This window comes from Arachis ipaensis, chromosome B7 (genome assembly GCF_059453495.1).
Source record: "Arachis ipaensis isolate K30076 ecotype BB chromosome B7, ASM5945349v1, whole genome shotgun sequence".
NCBI lineage: Eukaryota > Viridiplantae > Streptophyta > Magnoliopsida > Fabales > Fabaceae > Arachis > Arachis ipaensis.
Window position 1 is genome coordinate 94262402 of NC_142442.1, and position 23359 is coordinate 94285760.

At 40.5% G+C, this 23359-nt stretch overlaps 1 protein-coding gene and 1 non-coding gene across 2 annotated transcripts; both read left to right on the forward strand.

Annotated features, from left to right (window-relative positions):
• The first annotated feature begins 569 nt into the window (after positions 1-569).
• Positions 570-4258, forward strand: LOC148553406 (uncharacterized). The gene is made up of 4 exons (XM_088494819.1): positions 570-1221; positions 1324-1807; positions 2413-2913; positions 3871-4258. The coding sequence occupies exons 1-4, from the start codon at positions 570-572 to the stop codon at positions 4256-4258; spliced, it is 2025 nt and encodes a 674-aa protein (XP_088350945.1).
• Positions 4259-20579: 16321 nt separating this feature from the next.
• On the forward strand, positions 20580-20687 carry LOC148553407 (small nucleolar RNA R71). The gene has a single exon (XR_015892909.1). It is a non-coding gene; the product is annotated as a small nucleolar RNA R71 (small nucleolar RNA).
• Positions 20688-23359: the final 2672 nt, after the last annotated feature.

Consider the following 23359-nt stretch of genomic DNA (forward strand, 5'->3'; position numbering starts at 1 on the left):
GGAGCAATTATAACCAAGGGTACCCCCAATAAGGAGGCAACTATAACCAAGGGAGCAACAACTCTAATCAAGGATAGAGGGATAACTCCAACCAAAGTTGGCGGGACAATTATCAACAAAGAAGAAGGGACAATGGAGGCAACCAAAGGTGGAATAACAACACTCCACAAAATCGCTATTCACAAAACCCTCCTAACCAACAACCAAATCAAGGAAGGAACTATCAAACCTACATACCACCTCAGAGACAACCACTTCCACCCAACCAACCCCAAGCACCACAAATCACCTATCCTTCCACATCTTCAAATCAGGATGACACACTCTGGTCCATACTCCAAGGACAAAAAGAACTCCAAAATACACTCAACTCAAGTCTTAATGGTCTCACTTCCACCCTCCAAGATCTCATTACTCGCATAGAACCACCTTCTACTTTCACTCCTTAAGCCTCAACCTCTAGTGCCATACCCTCTCAACCTCTACCCAACCCCAAGGGTGGCATCAATGCCGTAACCTTGAGGTCCGGAACTCAATTGCAGGAAAGGGATTCAAAGGCACCTAGTCCAATGAAAGTCACTCAAGAGGAAGATAGAGTTGAGATAGAAGAAATTGAAGAGGAGGAGGAGTCACATGTAATAGTTGAAGATGAAGACCCTCTACCAAGGAATGAAGTCCCTAGAAAGGAGCAAATCTTGGAGGAAGTGGCTCAACCAATCCCATTTTCTACATTGGTAAGAAAGGCTAAGAAGCGTGTGGAACTTGACCCAACAATGGTAAAGATGTTCAAGAAAGTGGAAGTAACTATCCCCCTCTTTGATGCTATACATCAAGTGCCTAACTATGCGAAATTTCTTAAGAACTTGTGTATGAACAAAGATAGAATTCATGAGTTGGAAACCATTCCATTGGGGAGTTCCATTTCGACTTTGATGGGATCCATTCCGGAAAAGTGTGTTGATCCGAGTCCTTGTTTAGTCTCTTGTGTCATTGACGGAGTCCAATTCATTGATTGTATGTGCGACCTTGGTGCATGCGTTAGCATTATGCCTCTTTCTGTTTATCATCTATTGAAGCTCCCACCGTTGAAGCGGTCGGCGGCTAGGTTTGTCTTGGCGGACAAGAGCATAATAACCGTGCCGAGTATTGCGGAGTATGTGTTGGTCGACATAAAGGATTTGATATTTCCAATTGATTTCCATATCATTGAGATGCCACCAAGTGAATCCGAGAGGGCATCATCTATCCTACTTTGGAGGCCATTTTTGAGGACCTCTAGATTCAAGTTGGATGCCTATTCGGGAACCTAATCATTCGAGATAGATGGGAGAGTTGTAAGTTTTAGCCTAGAAGAAGCAATGAGGCACCCACCAGAGAACCATTCCATATTTCGGTGTGATCTAATTGACAACATTGTTGTCGAAGTGCATTATGCAAAGCTAGAAGAAAAACATATGATTGAAGAAAATAGTGAAGATCCAAGTGAAGAAGTTCAAGTGACAAGCCAAGAGCAAAAGCAAGAATTGAAGCCACTGCCACCCCACCTAAAGTACTCATACCTTGATGAAGCCCACAAGTTCCAGATGATCATAGCAAGGGAACTAAATCCTCAACAAGAAGAAAAGTTGCTATGCATTTTGAGGAAGAACAAAAGGGCAATAGGGTGGAGTTTGGCAGATCTAGTGGGGATAACTCCCCAAGTGTGCGAGTATCGGATCTTTTGGGAAGAAGAAGCAGGACCCGTGAGACAACCTCAAAGGCGCTCGAATCCGACCATTTTGGAGGTTGTCAAGAAAGAGGTGACACGGTTACTCGAGGCGGACATCATCTACCCTATTTCGGATAGTGAATGGGTAAGTCCCGTTCAAGTTGTGCCTAAGAAGTCCGGGGTAACCACAATCAAGAATGAAAGCGTAGAGCTCATAGCAACACGGGTGCAAAACTATTGGCGAGTATGCATAGACTACCGAAGGTTGAACTCGGCCACTAGAAAAGATCATTTTCCACTTCCATTTATCGATCAAATGCTCGATTGATTATCCGTTAAATCCCATTATTGCTTTTTAGATGGATATTCGGGATACTTCCAAATACACATTGCTCTAGAGGACCAAGAAAAAACAACATTTACTTGCCTTTTTGGAACTTATGCCTACAAGCGTATGCCATTCGGCTTATGCAATGCACTGGCAACTTTCCAAAGGTGCATGATGAGCATCTTTGCAGATTTTCTAGAGCAATGAATGGAGGTATTCATGGATGACTTCACGGTATATGGTGATTCTTTTGATCATTGCTTGGATAATCTTGAAAAGTTTTGGAAAGATGTACTAAAACCAACCTTGTCTTGAATTTCGAGAAGTGTCATTTCATGGTCAAGCAAGGCATTGTTTTAGGACATATTATTTCCAGAGATGGTATTTCTGTAGATTCGGCAAAGATTAATGTCATATCTAGTTTGCCTTACCCCTCTTCCGAGAGGGAGGTCCGCTATTTCCTTGGACATGCAGGATTTTATCGGAGATTCATAAAGGATTTTAGCAAGGTAGCAATGCCTCTCTCAAGGTTGTTACAAAAGGATGTTGAGTTTGATTTAAGCAAGGAATGCATGGAGGCTTTTGACAAGCTCAAGGTAGCATTGACCCAAGCTCCCATTGTGCGAGGGCTGGATTGGAGTCGTTCATTTGAAATAATGTGTGATGCTTCAAATTTTGCCGTGGGAGCCGTGTTAGCACAATGCGAGGGTAAGAATCCATATGTCATAGCCTATGCATCAAAAACACTAGATGGAGCCCAACCTAACTACACTACCACCGAAAAAGAACTTTTGGCCATTGTATTTGCCTTGGACAAGTTCCGAACATATCTACTTGGTTCAAAGGTGGTAGTGTATTTGGATCATGCGGCGTTAAAGTATTTGTTGGCTAAGAATGAATCCAAACCGAGATTGATTAGATGGGTTTTATTGTTGCAAGAACTTGACTTGGAAATTAAGGATAGGAGTGGTACGCAAAACCTAGTGGCGGACCACTTAAGTCGCCTTGAACACACAAGAGGCGATACCACTCCTATCAATGATTCTTTTCCCTTTGAGGGCTTGCATGCAATCTCGGAAACCATTCCTTGGTATGCACCAATCGCCAATTACTTAGTATCTCGCTCTTTTCTTCCTAATTTCTCCAAACATCAAAGGGATAAGCTAAAAAGTGAATCCAAATACTATGTGTGGGATGACCCATACCTTTGGAGATGTGGAGCGGATCAAGTAATTCAGAGGTGTATTCCACAAACCGAATTCCACTCAATCTTGGAAGCTTGCCACTCCTCCAAAGGAGGAGGCCATTTTGGACCTCAAAGAACGGCAAGGAAAATCCTAGATTGTGAATTTTGGTGGCCAACTCTTTTCAAGGACTCTTCTTATTTTTGTAAATCTTGTTCTTAATGCATTAGATTTGGTAACATCTCCAAGAAGGATGAAATTCCCCAACAAACCATGCTATTTTGTGAGATTTTTGATGTGTGGGGAATTGACTTCATGGGACCATTTCTAAATTCTAATGGCTTTCTCTACATTCTACTTGCCATTGATTATGTGTCCAAATGGGTGGAAGCGATACCCACCCGGACGGACAATGCTAATGTGGTCCTTTCTTTTGTGAGAAACAACATCATTTGTAGATTTGGGTCGCCACGAGCAATCGTGAGCGACCAAGGTTCACATTTTTGTAACAAAAGAATGGAAGGGCTAATGAGAAAATATGGCATCATGCACAAAGTAGCCACGGCCTACCACCCACAAACAAACGGCCAAGCCGAGGTTTCAAATTAGGAGAATAAACGCATCTTGGAAAGGATTGTGAAACTCAATAGGAAAAATTGGAGTGCCAAGCTCACCGATGCATTATGGGCCTACCAAACGGCATACAAAACACCAATTGGCATGAGTCTCTTTCGGTTGGTATATGGCAAGGCTTGCCATTTACCAGTGGAGATAGAGCACAAGGCATATTGGGCCATCAAGGAGTGTAATCCAAGTTTGGGTGGAGCCGGAATTGAGAGGAAGCTACAACTAGCGGAATTGGAATGTTTGAGGATTGAAGCTTATGAGAACTCTATACTTTACAAGGAGAAAATGAAAGTCATGCATGATAGGAACATCAGAGGTAAAGCATTTAAAGCCAGTGATCTAGTCCTTCTTTACAATTCTAGATTGAGATTGTTGTCCGAAAAACTAAGGTTAAAATGGGAAGGCATGTAACAAGTAGTGAAAGCGGAACCCTATGGTGTTTACCATTTGTGCCATCCCTCAAGTGCGGATATCTTCCAGGTCAATGGGCACCGTCTCAAGTTGTACTATAGTGAGCAAATGAAGAGCAACAAGGAGATTGAGGTATTCCTTTTGGAAAATGCACCTCTTGGCAAAGAGTAATGAGCTAGTGGAAGTCCAACTTAAGGACATTAAACAAAAGTGCTAAGTGGAAGACACCCCACCATGGTGAGATCTATCCTTTCTCCCTTTTGTATATAGTTTTTGAATTTTGAATTATTTTGAGATTGCTTAGCTATAGTTTTGCTTGATTAGAGTTGATTGTGCCTACCTTAGACAACTTGTTCATAAAGACTTGCATTGATTTTTCAATGAATGAACCGATTGTTTGGTGGAAAAACACCCCTTCTTTAGGTTATGCATTGAGTTTTAATTGTTTTTGGCCTCTTTGGCTTACTTGGCCATTAATTACATGATAAGTAGGCATCCTTCATGTTTTGAAAAAAAAAAGGCACGCGTGCGCGCACTATGCGCGGACGCGTCCATCAGCCTTCGCAGCTCTTGGGCCATTTTCCAGAGAGTTTTGCAAATTCTAGGCCACTTCTGGGCCCTGGGCACAAACACAGTCACGCGTGCGCACACTATGCGTGTACGCATCCATGGCCGTTTTTGCAAAAGCGCGCGCACGCGCACTAGCCGCGTCCCCGCCATCATTGCGTTTTGCCATTCTGGGCCATTTTTCCTGAGACTTGTGCCCAAGTTAGGCCAATCTTATGCCACTGGCCTAACTCAACTCACGCGTACGCGCACCGGGCGCGCACGCGCACTTCGACCATCATGCCAATCGACGCGTCAATGCACCGTGGGCGTCCGCGTCGATTATTAAAATTCATCTCCTGGTACTTTCCCGAGAGTTAAGCCAAAGTTGTGCCCAACCTGTGCTGAGGGCATAACTCATATGCACGCGCCTGTGTACCTGGCGCTCGCGCGCACACCCGTATTTCACCCATTCATGCTTGCACGCACCATGCGTGTCCGCGCTCTTACTGATTTCCGCCCATGCACGCGCACGCGTGCTTGGTGCGCGCGCGTCGGCTCCGCGAATCAATTGCTTTAGAGTGCGCCCTTCCCCTTCAATCTCATTTCTCTCTTCTTACCATCACCCTTCTTCTTCACTTCTACCCCCCTTCTACCATTTCTACCATCTCTTCTCCACCACCACCGGTGGCAACCATCACCTCCGGCGGCCCCACACCTCTCTTTCTCCTCTTCTCTCTCAACTCTCTTCACTACCTTTTCTCTCACTTCCATACCCCAATTCTTTCCTTCCTCTCAAGGTACTTCTCATTATTATTCTTGTTTAGTTTTCTTTTCTCTTCCTTTCACCTTTCCTTAGCTATATTCCCCTACTCTTCCTCTTAGTTAGTTTCATTCATGTTTTCTTTGTTTGTTGAATTTTCTTGTTTTGTTTGTTGATTTTCCTTGATTTCTATTTTCTTTTCTATTTTCTTACGGGTGTTACAAGTGGAGATTACCCTTGCATTGATGAGTTAGTTTGATTTACTTGCTTTCTTTTACAATATGTGGTATGCTATGATGGTTGATGATGCTTTATGGGATGTTACATTGTCACCCTTCTCCCATTTTTGTCATAACAAGGGATGCACACCAAGTGTTTGATGGAAGGCCCACATGACTTTTTGGTGTTCCATTTGATTTAGCTCTTCTATTTTTGTGTTCTTTCTCATTCACTTGCCTGTTCGTATGTGCATTAAGCTTACTACATTTCTTGCTTCATTTCTATATGCTCATTCCCTATTTCTCACTTCTTGTTATTGTTGTTAAGAGTGTGTGCTTCTCATGCTTCTTGTTTTCATGCATATACCACCCATACATCACATGCTTGTGCTTAACCATGACCTTCATTATTGTCTTAGTTACATGTTGTAGCTGTCATGTATCTAAGTCACTTATCCCCTTCGGCTTTGTTATTAGCATGCTTATTATTTCTTAAGTGCTTCTTTGGGCTTAATTTCACCATCTTTCCCTCTTTTCATAGGATGGTGATCAAAAGAGACAACGGAAAGGCACCCAAGAAGGCACCCTCATGGTCCGTTATTAAAGCACAACAAGCACCTAGCGCTAAGCCCCTCCTCACTAAGACAAGGAGCGTTGCTAACATTGATGTTTCGGAAAAGGACAATCTGTCGAGGGATCCGAACAAGTTCCCCAACCGCTATTGCGAACTTGTCTACCCCTTGATTAAACCAAGGAACTATCATACAGAGCCTCTTCTAGCCCCTCCGGCTCATGTCATACCACTCATCATGCCCCGCATCGAACGGCGGCAATGGGAGTTCCTATTGAGGAAACCTCGGGAAGCAAACTTGTCTTGGATGGTTGAATTTTACACTAACTACCACTCCTCTTCCCTTACATCGGTATTTGTGCGCCGAAGGAAAGTTTCCGTCACGAAGGAGGCCATTCAAAATGTGCTTAAGACCGGACCGTTAGTGGAAGGGATTGATGCTTACCAAGAGATTTTGTCGGCACGGTGCCAATATGCGTTTGATTGGGATGCCATCCTCATGGTCATTGCTATACCTGAATCATTCTGGATTCGCGAAAGGATGAGACCCCGGCCCAAGGGCATCACCGTACATTTTCTCATTAGAGAGGCTCAGGCATGGGCCCAAATTCTAGCCCACGATGTGCTCCCTAGCACCCCTGGCTCATCTATCACTGCCGAGTTAACCTTGTTGGTTTAGTGTCTCCTCACAGAGAGACCGGTGCATATTCCCCGTCTCATCCACCAATCTATGGGCCGCATCCACGCTAAGGGGAACCTACCGTTTCCCGTCCTAGTGACCGACTTAGTCGTCACAGCCGGTGTTCCCCGGGATACTAAGGATAGAAGGGCCATGATCTCGGTGGATGGCGATGTTGTTTCGAACGGAAGATATCTCTACCCTCCGGCGGACACCAAAGAGCCAAACTTAACCGTCCCCATGAACATCCACTCCACCTCATCCGCACCACCAAAGTCATCCATGCAACGCATAGAGGAACTCCACAAGAAGCTTGACCATTATGAGCAGCGTAACCAATGCCGATATGCTTTTGTCAAAAAGCTTCTAAGTTGCCTAGCACCACCTATGGAAGAACCGGAAATTTCCACGTCCACCAGCACCGATAATGAGGAAAGCGATAATGAAGAAGAGGATGGACACTCAGAAGCCGCTCAACCACCGCGTCTCACTCAGGGCACGGAGAACCGTGCCAACTTCTAAGTGTCGGGAGGTCGGTCGGCCGACCAGTCTTCATAGGTAACACCCGAATAAATTCTTTGAATCTCTTTTGTTAATTAGGAAAGATTGCATAATTAATTTTTTCACCCCTTTTACCCCATTTGCATGTTAGTATCTCTTAATAAATCCACTTGGTTAGAGTAATGACTTCTCTCCTAGAAAACTAGAATTTTAGGGCGACCCTACCAATTTTGAAAAAAAAAATTTTTTTATGCTAAACTTGTTCGAAGAATGTAATTTGGAACATGGATTTTGAGTGAAGAACACAAGCAAGTGTGTTTTGAGCCTAATTGCATGGTTACATCTTATAACCATTTATTTTCCTTCTTGTGTGCATTGTTCTCTCTCTATGATTGTGATCTTTAATTTGTTTGACTCTATATGTCCAATGTTATATGTATGAATGCATGTGCTTGATTGAGGCCCTCAATTCACTTAGCTTCTTACCCAAATGAACTTACCTTATAACAACCATTGTAACCAATTTTGAGCCTACGTTTAATCCGCTTATTCTTAATTTTAGCATATCACAAGCCAAAGGTGAAAAGCCATGAATGTCCCTATTTGAATCCTTGAATAGCTTAGGCTAGTGCGTATGTGCCGTTCAAGTATGGGAAAACCGGGGGGGGGGGGGAGGGGAAGCATTGGTTGAGATAAGAGCATGTTATTTTTGTTGAAAATATTGGGAAGTGGATACATACTCATGTGTTGATTAAATATATAGACCTTATGCATTGACACTCTTGCATAAAGTTGAAGAAAAAAAATATATATATACATACACACACATATGTGTATAGGATAAAGAGAAAGAGAAAAGACAAGAAAAGAAAAGGAAGAAATATATATATATATATATATATATATATGTAAGCATGCATAGAACAATTGTTGATTGTTAGAGGAAGAACAATTTTTGGAGGAGCATAAAGTATGGAAGGATTGAGTGATCAACCCTATACATCGAGCGAATAAAGTGCAAATACTTCCGGTGAGGGGTTTCAAGCTCAATTTCTTGTTCCCGGCTCTCGCGAGCGTTCTTCATGCAAGCTATGCATATTTGACTTTGATACTAGAATTGGTAGAGTTCATACATTGCTCATCATCTTGCCCTATTTGTATATATATATGAATTCTAGGAAGATCGAATTGCTCTTGACCAAGTAGGTAGTAGCATACACCCTAGTTGCATTCATGTAGGTAGATTGCATTCCATGAGTCCCACTCTCTTGTGATCCTTCGATCTTTTGCTTTTCTTTAGCATGAGGACATGCTATACTTTAAGTGTGGAGAGGTTGATAAACCCTATTTTTAGGGTTTATCATGCATAGATTTAAGGGGCTTTGTCAATGATCTTCCACACTTATTCATATAAAATTGCATGATTTTGTGTTTCTTTCCCCATTTTGCCTCAAAGGTGAAAATATGCTTCTTTTGCATCAAAATTGATATATTGTAATCCTCCTCTATTACCATTCGATGCCTTGATCTGTTTGTTAAGTGATTTCAAAAGTTACAGGGCAAAAATGGCTAAGAGGAGTGAAGGAAGCATGCATGAATGGAAGGAGCATGGAATAAATTAAATATTTGAAGTTTGCACATGAGTGAGGAGTCGGCGCGCTTATATGGCTGGGCCATATTCCCTATGACGCTCGCGTGCACCATACGCCTGCGCGCAGATCGCAAAAAGACCCCAGGGACGCGTCGATGGACGCACGTGATTTTTTAATCAAAATACGTGACCAGTGATTTCAAGGAGTCCCAGGCCCTATTTTGGAGTAGAATTTTGGAGGGAAAGCTTAAGAAGACCAAGGATTAAGAGTGTTAGGAGAATTAGTCATAATTCTAGATATTTTTAGAGAGTTAGTTACATTTTGTTTTTAAAGAGAGAAACTCCAACTTGTCTCTAGGTTCTCACTTCCTCTATTGCAAGTTTCCTTTAAACTCTTGGTGAGATCTATTGCTAATTGACTTTTTGTTTTGATACAAGTGTAGATCTACTCTTTTTCTACTCTTAATTGATGTTCTTTTGATTCAATCTCTTAGATGTAGATGTGTTTGACTTTGTTACTTTGAATTTGGATTGATGAATTGTGGAATTTCATTCAAATGCTCTATTATTGATGATTGTTTGGATTAGATAGCTTTAATTCAATCTTCTTCTCCCAATTACATCATGTCTTCTATAATTGCCTACCAATTGTTTGTGATAATGACAACTCTAGCTATGGAGTAGATTTCTCTTACTTGGCTTAGGGGTTGAGTCATTGGAGACACTTGAATAGTGGATATCAATTGTAGATTATGAATTGAGAATTGCTAATTGACTTGGAGTGCACTAAAGCTAGACTTTCCTAGGGTGAGACTAGGACTTGTGACTCAAGTTAGTTACTCTCGCTTGACTTTCCTCTATTGTTAGGGGGTTAACTAAGTGAAGCAATAATCAATTCTTATCATAATTGAAGGAGACTATAATGATGGAACTTCCAATACTTACCCTTAGCCAAGGCCTTTATCTCAAGTAATTGTTGTTTGCTTTTACTAGCTTAAATTCTTGCGCCAACTCTCAAAACCACAAAAGATCTCCTAATCAAAGATGTGCATTCTAAAGCAATTCCTAGGGAGAACGACCCGGGATCAATACTCTCGGTCATAGATTTTAGAATTATTTGATGCGATATTTGCATGTTGGTTAGACTATACTCACGATTGGATTCATTGCTAAATTCTAACTGGCATAAGAATATTCGGTTCATCATGACTCCAGACTTCTTGGGCACCACTTATACTGGACTAACCCATTCACTGTCTGAGATGGGGTAAATGATATTTGCTTCAAGTAGCCTGGTCACTTCTTTCTTGATAACTTCTAAGATGGTGGGATTTAATCTTCTTTGGGGTTGACGGACAGGTTTTGATTCCTCTTCTAAATATATTTTGTGCTCACAAACTTGAGGACTAATGCCTACTATATCCGCCAAGCTCCATCCAATTGCTTTCTTATGTTTTCTCAGCATACTAAGCAGTTGTTCCTCTTATTGAGAAGTGAGTTCCTTTGCAATGATAACTAGAAACTTCTGATTATCCTCAAGGTAAGCATACTTGAGGTGTGGAGGAAGGGGTTTCAATTCCAATTTCTGCTCTTGGCTGGGCTCTGGATCATCCAGGGCAAGTGGTAATGGTAAAGTGTCTTCATTATGTTCAAATGGTGTCCCCACACTTGGACCTTGCTCCATGTGCTTCTCTTCTACTTCTTCTTGGTGAACTTCAGCCATAGTTTAATCAATGATGTCATACTAGAAGATAGAATGATCTTTCGGAGGGTGTTTCATAGCTTCATTTAAACTGAAACTTACTGTTCTGCCATCTATCTCAAAGGAGTAAGTTCCTGAGAATGCATCCAGCTTGAACTTCGAGGTTTACAGGAATGGTCTTCCAAGCAAGATTGATGATGGTCTTCCTGAGTCATTAGGTGGAATTTCCTGGATATAGAAGTCAATGGGAAATGTGAGCCCCTTAATGCTCACTAATACATCTTCAGCAATTCCAACTACTGTAATAATGCTTTTATCTGCTAACACAAAACAAGCTGCCAACCTTTTTAAGGGAGGGAGTCTTAGAGTATCATATATAGACAATGGCATTCTACTAACACACACTCCTAAGTCACACATGCAATCAAAAAATATTACACCTCCAATGGTACAATTAACCATGCATGGACCTGGATCACTACATTTTTCAGGTATACCTCCCATTAAAGCAGATATAGAACTACCTAAAGGGATAGTTTCTAATTCATTAATTTTCTCTTTATGAATGCATAAATCTTTCATAAATTTTGCATATTTAGGTACTTGCTGAATAACATCAAAAAGGGGAACAGTTACCTCAACCTTTTTGAAAATTTCTACCATTTTGGGATCAAGTTCAATCTGCTTTCTGGACTTCCTTGCAAGGTGTGGAAATGGGATAGGAATGGAGCCACTTGCAGCTTCTGCATCCTTTGGTAGTTCATTCCCTTGCTGAGCTACTTCTTCTTCAACCTTGTCTTGTACTTCCTCTTCCTCTTCAGCATCTTCCACTTCTATCATATCTTCAGCTGGGGCGTGTATTTGTGTGCTTGGCTCCTCTTTATTCCTCTCCTACAGTGTGGTTCCAGACCTCAAAGTAATAGCATTGAGAAGGAATTCCACTGGAGCTTAAAGGTTGGATAGTGGAAGTAGGTAATGAATCTATCCGGGCGGCAAGAGCTTGTAAAGTGGCATTCAGACCATTTAGAGTAGAGTTCAGTGTAGTCTGCATGTCTTGTTGTCCTTGTGCAAGAGAATGAAGCATCTCGTCATTTGATGAGGAAGTGGGATAAGTGATCTAAGGGACCTGTTGTTGGTTGTGCTGGGGTCTTTGTGATTGCCTTAGGTGAGGAGCTCTGTAAGGTTGGTTCTGATTCTGTTGTCTGTTGTTGTTATTCCACCTCTGGTTTCTTTGGTTGTCTCTGCCTCCTCTGTTATAGTTGTCCCTCTAGCCATGGTTGGAATTATCCCTCCAACCTTGGTTGGAGTTATCCTGCTATCCTTGGTTGCAGTTGCCGCCTTGTTGATTGTATCCTTGATCTGGACGGTCATAGAAGTTATGAGTAATTGCCACAGTATTTTCTTCTTGTTGGAGCTACGGGCATTCATCAGTATAATGACTATAATCTGCACATATGCCGCATACTCTTTGAGGAACTAACTGTTGGCTTTGCTGTGGTGGGAAAGGCTGAGCTTGTTGTTGATTCAACTGTAATTGCTTTAGTAGGTTAGTCATTTTACATATACTCTGTGTAAGAGCAGAAGTCTCAGTGCTAGAGGAAACTTCTGCAATGGCTTTTGAGTGGCTATTCCTGTGCCTGTGATTCCTGGTGGACTCAGCTAAGTCGCTGATTAGTTGCCATGCTTCATCTGCGGTCTTGTACTTCTTCAGAGAACCATTACTAGCACCATCTAGTGTAGTTTTATCCCGATGCTTCATACCTTGAGTGAAATAGCTGATCAATACTAGCCTATCAATCATGTGATGGGGGCATGCATCCATAAGGTTCTTAAAATGCTCCCAGTACTCATAGAGAGTTTCTAATTCACCTTGAACAATGCGTAAGATCTATTTTCTCAATCTATCCATATCTTCAGTTGGAAAGTATTTTTTCAGAAATTATCTCCTGAGCGTATCCCAGTTAGTAACAGTCACTTCAGGTTGGGAGTAGTACCACTCCCTCGCCTTTCCCTCAAGAGAAAACAGGAAGGCAGTTAACAAAATAGAAGTTTCATTCGCACTCTGACGTCTAACAGTAGAACAGGCTGTTTGAAAATTCCTGAGGTGCTTGATGGGCTCCTGAGCAGGCAACCCATGAAACTTGGGCATCAAGTTGATTAGTGCAGTCTTCAGTTCAAAATCTGCAGCCAGAGTTGGATGGTGCACTTGATACGGCTGCATTGTAAAATCTGGGGCTCCAGCTTCCTGGAGAGTAATCCTCCTAGGTGCTGCCATTCTATCTACACGTGAATTAACTGAATCAGTAGTGAAGGAGCTTCTTTCGCTCTCAGATGGCGGTTCAGATTCGCCCTCATATGAGACTAGTGAATCGATAACAATCACTTCACCACCCTCAGAGGCTAACCGACATCGAGCTCGCCTAATACGTGAAATAGTTCTTTCAATTTCAGGATCAAATGCGGCTAAGCTCGGATCAGGTAGTGAACGCATCATTCAATGAAAGAAACATATAGCTCATGGTAATAAAATAAAAATAAAATATGCAAATAAAAAATAAAAATATGTACACTAATTAATAATTTAGCACACAATTGCAACTTCACGGCAACGGCGCCAGAAACTAGTGTGTGATGGAAGTTAGGTCAATTAAGAGATTGTAATGTAAGAACAGTATTGCGAGTATAGCCCTTAACCAGCTAAAATCTACCTCACCAATTTAGTAAGGTATCACAAAAATTTAGAATAAAAATACTAGGAGTATGAGTCCCAGGTCGTCTCCCAACGAGTTGCAAGGAAGGATGCTAATTTATTAATTAGGAGTTTCCAAGAAAGTTTGAGAGTTGAATAATGAGCAATTAAATAATTATAAATTAAAGCAATAAAAACTAAGAATGATTATTAATATTCTAGATAAAAAGCCTTGACTGGGGGAATGATTAATTGGAAGTTCTATCCTTGTTGGGATCTCTTAAGTGTAGTATCAAAAAGGTTGTTGTTTTCACTTAGTTAACCCTTACTAAATAAAAGAAAGTCAAGTGATTGAGCTAACTCTTATTCGTAAATCCTAGTCCTCTCCCTTGGGAAGGTCTAGCGTTAGTAAATACAAAACTAGCCAACAACTTCCAGTTTAATCGGCACTTAAGCCTTCCAACTCAAGTATCTCCTTTTAATCAACCCCCATGTCAAGTATGGAATCTACTCCATTGACATGAATATAGCGCTCATAAAAATATAAGAAGAAGACATGATAAAATAGAAATTCAAAATTAATTAAAAATAAAAGTAATCCTGGTGCACGAAATTGTGATGTCCAGGCTCGAACAATCCCTGGCAACGTGAGCAACTTGGTACGCGTAATCGTGATTACACTTTAATTATGTAAAATTCATGGCTCTTTCTTCCCCTGGCAATGGCGCCAAGAACATGGTGCCAATACCATGTTTCACAACTTCGATACAACTAACTAGCAAGTGCACTGGGTCGTCCAAGTAATACCTTACGTGAGTAAGGGTCGAATCCCACGGAGATTGTTGGTATGAAGCAAGCTATGGTCACCTTGCAAATCTCAGTTAGGCAAATATAAATTGATAATGGTGTTTTCGAATAATAAATAATAGAATAAAGATAGAGGTACTTATGTAAATCATTGGTAGGAATTTCAGATAAGCGAATGGAGATGCTTTTCGTTCCTCTGAACCTCTGCTTTCCTGCTATCTTCATCCAATCAGTCTTACTCCTTCCCATGGCTGGCTTTATGCAAGGGCATCACCTTTGTCAGTGGCTACATCCCCTCCTCTCAGTGAAAAATATTCTCACATGCTCTATCACAGCACGGCTAATCATCTGTCGGTTCTCGATCATGCTGGAATAGGATTCACCCTCCTTTTGCGTCTGTCACTAACGCCCAACAATCGCGAGTTTGAAGCTCGTCATAGTCATTCAATCATTGAATCCTACTCGGAATACCACAGACAAGGTTTAGACTTTCCGGATTCTCTTGAATGCCGCCATCATTCTAGCTTACGCCACGAAGATTCCGGTTAAGAGATCTAAGAGATATTCATTCTAGCTTATTTCATGTAGAACGGAAGTGTTTGTCAGGCACGTGTTCATAGGGGAGAATGGTGATGAGCGTCACACATGATCATCACCTTCATCACGTTCTTGGGTGCGAATGGATATCTTAGAAGCGAAATAAGATGAATTGAATAGAAAACAGAAGTACTTTGCATTAATCTTTGAGGAACAGCAGAGCTCCACACCTTAATCCATGGAGTGTAGAAACTCTACCGTATGAAAATACATAAGTGAAGGTCCAGGCATGGCCGTGTGGCCAGCCCTCAAATGTGATCTAAGATAGCATACAACTGATCAAAGATGCCTAATACAATAGTAAAAGGTCCTATTTATAATAAACTAGTCACTAGGGTTTACATGAGTAAGTAATTGATGCATAAATCCACTTCCGGGGCCCACTTGGTGTGTGCTTGGGCTGGGCTTGAGTGTTGCACGTGTAGAGGTCCTTCTTGGAGTTGAACGCCAGTTTTTGTGCCAGTTTGGGCGTTCAACTCTGGTTTTGGCTCCTTTTCTGGCGCTGGACGCCAGATTTGGGTAGAAAGCTGGCGTTGAACGCCAGTTTACGTCATCTATTCTTGGCCAAATATGGACTATTATATATTGCTGGAAAGCCCTGGATGTCTACTTTCCAACGCAATTGGAAGCGTGCCATTTCGAGTTCTGTAGCTCCCGAAAATTCACTTTGAGTGCAGGGAGGTCAGAATCCAACAGCATCAGCAGTCCTTCTTCAACCTCTGAATCTGATTTTTGCTCAAGTCCCTCAATTTCAGCCAGAAAATACCTGAAATCACAGAAAAACACACAAACTCATAGTAAAGTCCAGAAATGTGAATTTAACATAAAAACTAATGAAAACATCCCTAAAAGTAACTAGATCCTACTAAAAACATACTAAAAACAATGTCAAAAAGCGTATAAATTATCCGCTCATCACAACACCAAACTTAAATTGTTGCTTGTCCCCAAGCAACTGAAAATCAAATAGGATAAAAAGAAGAGAATATACTATAAATTCCAAACTATCAATGAAACATAGCTTCAATCATATGAGCAGGACTTATAGCTTTTTGCCTCTTGAATAGTTTTGGCATCTCACTTTATCCATTGAAGTTTAGAATGATTGGCATCTATAGGAACTTCAGATTTCGAATAGTGTTATTGACTCTCCTAGTTCAGTATGATGATTCTTGAACACAGCTTCTTTATGAGTCTTGGCCGTGGCCCTAAGCACTTTGTTTTCCAGTATTACCACCGGATACATAAATGCCACAGACACATAATTGGGTGAACCTTTTCAGATTGTGACTAAAGTCCCCAATTAGAGGTGTCCAGGGTTCTTAAGCACACTCTTTTTTTGCTTTGGACCTTGACTTTAACCGTTCAGTCTCAAGTTTTCACTTGACACCTACACGCCACAAGCACATGGTTAGGGACAGCTTGGTTTAGCCGCTTAGACCAGGATTTTATTCCTTTAGGCCCTCCTATCCACTGATGCTCAAAGCCTTGGGATCCTTTTTATTTCCCTTGCCTTTTGGTTTTAAGGGTTATTGGCTTTTTTGCTCTTGCCTCTTGGTTTTAAGAGCTTTTGGCTTTTTCTGCTTGCTTTTTCTTTTTCTTTCTAATTTTTTTTTCGCCTAGTTTTTTTTTCTTTTTTTTTTCTGCAAGCTTTGTTCTTTGCTGCTTTTTCTTTCTTCAAGAATCATTTTTATGATTTTTCAGATTATCAAATAACATGTCTCCTAGTCATCATTCTTTCAAGAGCTAACATATTTAACATTCTTAAACAACAACTTCAAAAGACATATGCACTGTTCAAGCATACATTCAGAAAACAAGAAGCATTGTCACCACATCAATATAATTAAACTAAGTTCAAGGATAAATCCGAAACTCATGTACTTCTTGTTCTTTTGAATTAAAGCAGTTTTTATTTAAGAGAGGTGATAGATTCATAGGACATTCATAACTTTAAGACATAGTTACTACTACTAATGATCATGTAATGAAGACACAAACATAGATAAGCACATAACATAGAAAACGAAAAACAGAAGAAATAAGAACAAGGAATGAATCCACCTTAGTGATGGTGGCGTTTCCTTCTTGAGGAACCAATGATGTCCTTGAGCTCTTCTATGTCTCTTCCTTGTCTTTGTTGCTCCTCCCTCATTGCTTTTTGATCTTCTCTTATTTCATGAAGCATGATGGAGTGCTCTTGATGTTTCACCCTTAGTTGTCCCATATTGGAACTCAATTCTCCTAGGGAGGTGTTGATTTGCTCCCAATAGTTTTGTGGAGGAAAGTGCATTTGAGGCATCTCCAGGATCTCATGGTGATGATCTTCACACGCCTCTTGAGCTCCATGAATGGGCTCTCTTGCTTGCTCCATCTTCTTCTTAGTGATGGGCTTGTCCTCTTTAATGAGGATATCTCCCTCTATGTCAATCCTAGCCGAATTGCAGAGGTGGCAAATGAGGTGAGGAAAGGCTAACCTTGCCATGGTGGAGGACTTGTCAGCCACCTTGTAGAGTTCTTGAGGTATAATCTCATGAACTTCCACCTCTTCTCCAATCATGATGCTATGGATCATGATGGCCTGGTCTATAGTAACTTCAGACCGATTGCTAGTGGGAATGATTGAGCATTGAATGAACTCCAACCATCCTCTAGCTTCAGGCTTGAGGTCCAATCTTCTTAGTTGAACCAGCTTGCCTTTGGAGTCAATCTTCCATTGAGCTCCTTCTACACATATGTCCATAAGGACTTGGTCCAACCTTTGATCAAAGTTGACTCTCCTTGTGTAGGGGCGTGCATTCTCTTCCATTTTTGGCAAGTTGAACGCCAACCTCACATTTTCCGGACTAAAATCCAAGTATTTCCTCCGAACCATTGTAACATAGTTCTTTGGATCCGGGTTCTTACTTTGATCATGGTTCTTGGTGATCCATGCATTGGCATAGAACTCTTGAACCATTAGGATGCCGACTTGTTGGATGGGATTTGTTAGAACTTCCCAACCTCTTCTTTGAATTTCATGTCGGATCTTCGGATACTCATTTCTTTTGAGTTTGAAAGGGACCTCGGGGATCACCTTCTTCTTGGCCACAACATCATAGAAGTGGTCTTGATGGGCTTTGGAGATGAACCTTTCCATCTCCCATGACTCGGATGTGGAAGCTTTTGTCTTCCCTTTCCCCTTTCTAGAGGATTCTCCGGTCTTAGGTGCCATCAATGGTAATGGAAAAACAAAAAGCTTATGCTTTTACCACACCAAACTTAGAATATTGCTCACCCTCGAGCAATAAACAAAAGAATAGAAGAAGAAGAAGAAGAAATATGGAGAGGGAGAAGGAGATGTGGTTTCGGCCAAGAGGAGTGTAGAGGGGTGTGTTGTGTGAATTTGATGAAGAATGGAGGGCTTTATATAGGGAAGGGTGTTTATGGGGTTGTGTGAAAGAAAGTGGTGAGAAGAAGTGAATGGAGGTAGGTGGGGATCCTGTGGGGTCCACAGATCCTGAGTGGATCCTGTGGGGTCCACAGATCCTGAGGTGTTCAAGGATTTACATCCCTGCACCCATTAGGCATGTAAAAATGCTTTTGCACACAACTCTGGGCGTTCAGCGCTAGGTTGGTGGCCATTTTGGGCATTCAACGCCCATTTGTGTGCCATTTCTGGCGTTGAACGCCAGAACCATGCCTGTTCTGGCGTTCAGCGCCCAGAAGCTGCCCATTTTGGGCGTTCAGCGCCAGCACCATGCTCTGTTCTGGCGCTGAACGCCAGACAGATGCTCCTCCAGGGTGTGATTTTTCTTTTGCTATTTTTGATTCCGTTTTCAATTTTTATATTTCTTTTGTGACTTCACATGATCATGAACCTACAAAGACATATAACTAAGAAAAATATAGTTAGATAAATAAAAATTGGGTTGCCTCCCAACAAGCGCTTCTTTAATGTCAATAGCTTGACAGTGGGCTCTCATGGAGCCTCACAGATGTGCAGAGCTTTGTTGAAACTCTCCAACACCAAACTTAGAGTTTGGATATGGGAGTTCAACACCAAACTTAGAGTTTGGTTGTGGCCTCCCAACACCAAACTTAGAGTTTGACTGTGGGGGCTTGGGTTGACTCTGCTTTGAGAGAAGCTTTTTCTGCTTCCTCTCCATGGTTGCAGAGGGAGATCCTTGAGTTTTAAACACAAGGGAGTCCTCATTCCATTGAAGGACTTTTTCACCTCTGTCAACATCAATCACAGCTCTTGCTGTGGCCAGGAAAGGTCTTCCTAGGATGATGGATTCATCCTCTTCCTTTCCGGTATCCAGGACTATGAAATCAGCAGGGATGTAAAGGCCTTCAACCTTTACTAACATGTCCTCTACTTGTCCATAAGCCTGTTTTCTTGAACTGTCTGCCATCTCTAATGAGATTTTGGCAGCTTGCACCCCATAGATTCCCAGTTTCTCTATTACAGAGAGGGGCATGAGGTTTATTCCTGAACCAAGGTCACACAGAGCCTTAAAGATCATGGTGCCTATGGTACAGGGTATTATGAACTTTCCAGGATCCTATCTCTTCTGAGGCAATGTAAGTTGATCCAGATCACTTATTTCATTGATGAACAAGGGAGGTTCAACTTCCCAAGTATCAATGCCAAATAATTTGGCATTCAGCTTCATGATTGCACCCAAAAACTTGGCAGTTTGCTCTTCAGTAACATCCTCATTCTCTTCAGAAGAGGAATACTCATTAGAGCTCATGAAGGGTATAAGGAGGTTTAATGGAATCTCTATGGTCTCTAGATGAGTCTCAGATTCCTTTGGTTCCTCAGAGGGAAGCTCCTTATTGGTCACTGGACGTCCCAGGAGGTCTTCCTTCTTGGGATTCACGTCCTCCTCTCCCTCATTGGGTTCGGCCATTTTGCTTATGTCAATGGCCTTGCACTCTCCTTTTGGATTCTCTTCTGTATTGCTTGGGAGAGTACTGGGAGGGATTTCAGTGATCCTTTTACTCAGCTGGCCCACTTGTGCTTCCAAATTTCTAATGGAAGACCTTGTTTCATTCATGAAACTCACAGTGGCCTTGGACAGATCAGAGACTAAGTTTGTTAAATTAGAAGCATTTTGTTCAGAGTTCTCTATCTGTTGCTGAGTGGATGATGGAAAAGGTTTATTATTGTTAAATCTGTTTCTTCCACCATTATTAAAGCCTTGTTGAGGCTTTTGATCCTTCCATGAGAAATTGGGGTGATTTCTCCATGATGAGTTATAGGTGTTTCCATAAGGTTCACCTAAGTAATTTACCTCTGCTATTGCAGGGTTCTCAGGATCATAAGCTTCTTCTGCATAAGAAGCCTCTTGAGTACTGTTGGATGCAGCTTGCATTCCATGCAGACTCTGAGAGATCATATTGACTTGCTGAGTCAATATTTTATTCTGAGCCAATATGGCATTCAGAGTATCAACTTCAAGAACTCCCTTCTTCATAGGCGTCCCATTACTCACAGGATTCCTTTCAGAAGTGTACATGAACTGGTTATTAGCAACCATGTCAATGAGTTCTTGAGCTTCTGCAGGCGTTTTCTTTAAGTGAATGGATCCACCTGCAGAAGTGTCCAGTGACATCTTTGATAGCTCAGATAAACCATCATAGAATATATCCAGGATGGTCCATTCTGAAAGCATGTCAGAAGGACACTTTTTGGTCAACTGTTTGTATCTTTCCCAAGCTTCATAGAGGGATTCACCTTCTTTCTGTCTGAAAGTTTGAACATCAGCTCTAAGCTTGCTCAGCTTTTGAAGAGGAAAGTACTTGGCTAAGAAAGCCGTGACCAGCTTATCCCAAGAGTTCAGGCTGTCTTTGGGTTGAGAATCCAACCATAATCTAGCTCTGTCTCTTACAGCAAAAGGGAAAAGCATGATCCTGTAGACTTCAGGATCTACTCCATTAGTCTTAACAGTATCACATATCTGCAAGAATTCAGTTAAGAACTGAAAAGGATCTTCAGATGGAAGTCCATGAAACTTGCAGTTCTGCTGCATCAGAGAAACTAATTGAGGTTTCAGCTCAAAGTTGTTTGCTCCAATGGCAGGAATGGAGATGCTTCTTCCATGTAGATTGGAATTAGGTGCAGTAAAGTCACCAAGCATCTTCCTTACATTATTATTATTTTTGGCTGCCATCTCCTCTTCCTGTTCGAAAATTTCTGAAAGGTTATCTCTGGATTGTTGTATTTTAGCTTCTCTTAGTTTCCTTTTCAGAGTCCTTTCAGGTTCTGGATCTGCTTCCACAAGAATGTTCTTGTCCTTGCTCCTGCTCATATGACAAAGAAGAGGGCACAGAAAAAAATAATAATAATAATATGGATCCTTTATACCACAGTATAGGGATCCCTTTGTGAGTGAAAGAAAAGAGGGAGACAAAGAGTGTGATGTAAAGAAAGAAACACAACTGTGAGGATGGCAGAGATGTGAGATGAGATGTTAGTAGATGAATAAATAAATAGAATAGGATGGGAGAGGGAGAATTTTCGAAAATATTTTTGAAAAAGAGTTAGTGATTTTCGAAAATGGTTTTTGAAAAATGTTAGTATTTTTTCGAAAATTTTTAAAATCAAAAATAAAAATAAGAATAATTAGTTAATTAAAAAGAAATTTTTTGAAAAAGAGGGAAGATATTTTCGAAAATTAGAGAGAGAAAGTTAGTTAGGTAGTTTTGAAAAAGTTAAGAAACAAACAAAAAGTTAGTTAGTTAGTTTGAAACAAATTTTGAAAAGATAAGAAGTTAGGAGGTTAGAAAAGATATTTTTGAAAAAGATAAGATGAGAAGATATTTTAGAAATGATATGATAGAAATTAGTTTTTTGAAAAAGATTTGATTTTTAAAATCTCAATTAATGACTTGATTCATAAGAAATCACAAGATATGCTTCTAGAACTTAAAGTTTGAATCTTTCTTAACAAGCAAGTAACAAACTTCAAATTTTTGAATCAAAACATTAATTGTTATTGTTATTTTCGAAAATTTGATATAAAAATAAGAAAAAGATTTTTGAAAAATATTTTTGGAATTTTCGAAAATAACTAAGAATTTTGAAAAAGATTTGATTTTTGAAAAAGATTTTGAAAAAGATAAGATTTTCAAATTGAAAATTTGATTTGACTCATAAGAAACAACTTGATTTTAAAAATTTTTGAAAAAGTCAACCCAAATTTTCGAATTTGATGAGAGAAAAAGGGAAAGATATTTTTTTTTATTTTTGAATTTTTATGATACAAGAGAAAAACACTAAAATGATGCAATGCATGAAATTTTTAGATCAAAACATGTGATGCATGCAAGAATGCTATGAATGTCAAGATGAACACCAAGAACACTATGAATGTCAAGATGAACATCATAGACACAATTTTGAAAAATTTTTAATGTAAAGAAAACATGCAAGACACCAAACTTAGAATTCTTTAATGCTTAGACACTAAGAATTCAAGAATGCATATGATAAACATGAAAAGACACAAAACAAAAAATCATCAAGATCAAACAAGAAGACTTACCAAGAACAACTTGAAGATCATGAAGAACACTATGAATGCATGAAATTTTTGAAAAATATGCAAGATGCACATGCAATTGACACCAAACTTATAACATGACTCATGACTCAAACAAGAAACAGAAAAATATTTTTGATTTTTATGATTTTCTAATTTTTTTTTTGGATTTTTTCGAAAATTATATGAAAAAGAAAAATAAGGATTCCAAAATTCTTAATATGAATTCCAGGAATCTTGCATTCTTAGTCTAAAGCTTCAGTCCAGGAATTAGACATGGCTCACTAGCCAGCCAAGCTTTCAATGAAAGCTCCGGTCCAAAACACTAGACATGGCCAATGGCCAGCCAACTTCAGCATGTAATTCAGACATGACACACCTGACATACTCATTCCCAAAGGAATTAGACATAGCTTTACAGCCACCCAGGCTTTAACATACTTCATGAAACACTAGAATTCATTCTTAAAAATTTTGAATAAAATTTTTGAAAACATTTTTATTATTTTTTTTTTCGAAAACAAAAGAAAAATTTTTTGAAATATTTTTTTGAAAAATTTTGAAGAGAAAACAAAAAGAAAATTACCTAATCTGAGCAACAAGATGAACCGTTAGTTGTCCAAACTCAAACAATCCCCGGCAACGGCGCCAAAAACTTGTTGCACGAAATTGTGATGTCCAGGCTCGAACAATCCCTGGCAACGTGAGCAACTTGGTACGCGTAATCGTGATTACACTTTAATTATGTAAAATTCATGGCTCTTTCTTCCCCTGGCAATGGCGCCAAGAACATGGTGCCAATACCATGGTTCACAACTTCGATACAACTAACCAGCAAGTGCACTGGGTCGTCCAAGTAATACCTTACGTGAGTAAGGGTCGAATCCCACGGAGATTGTTGGTAT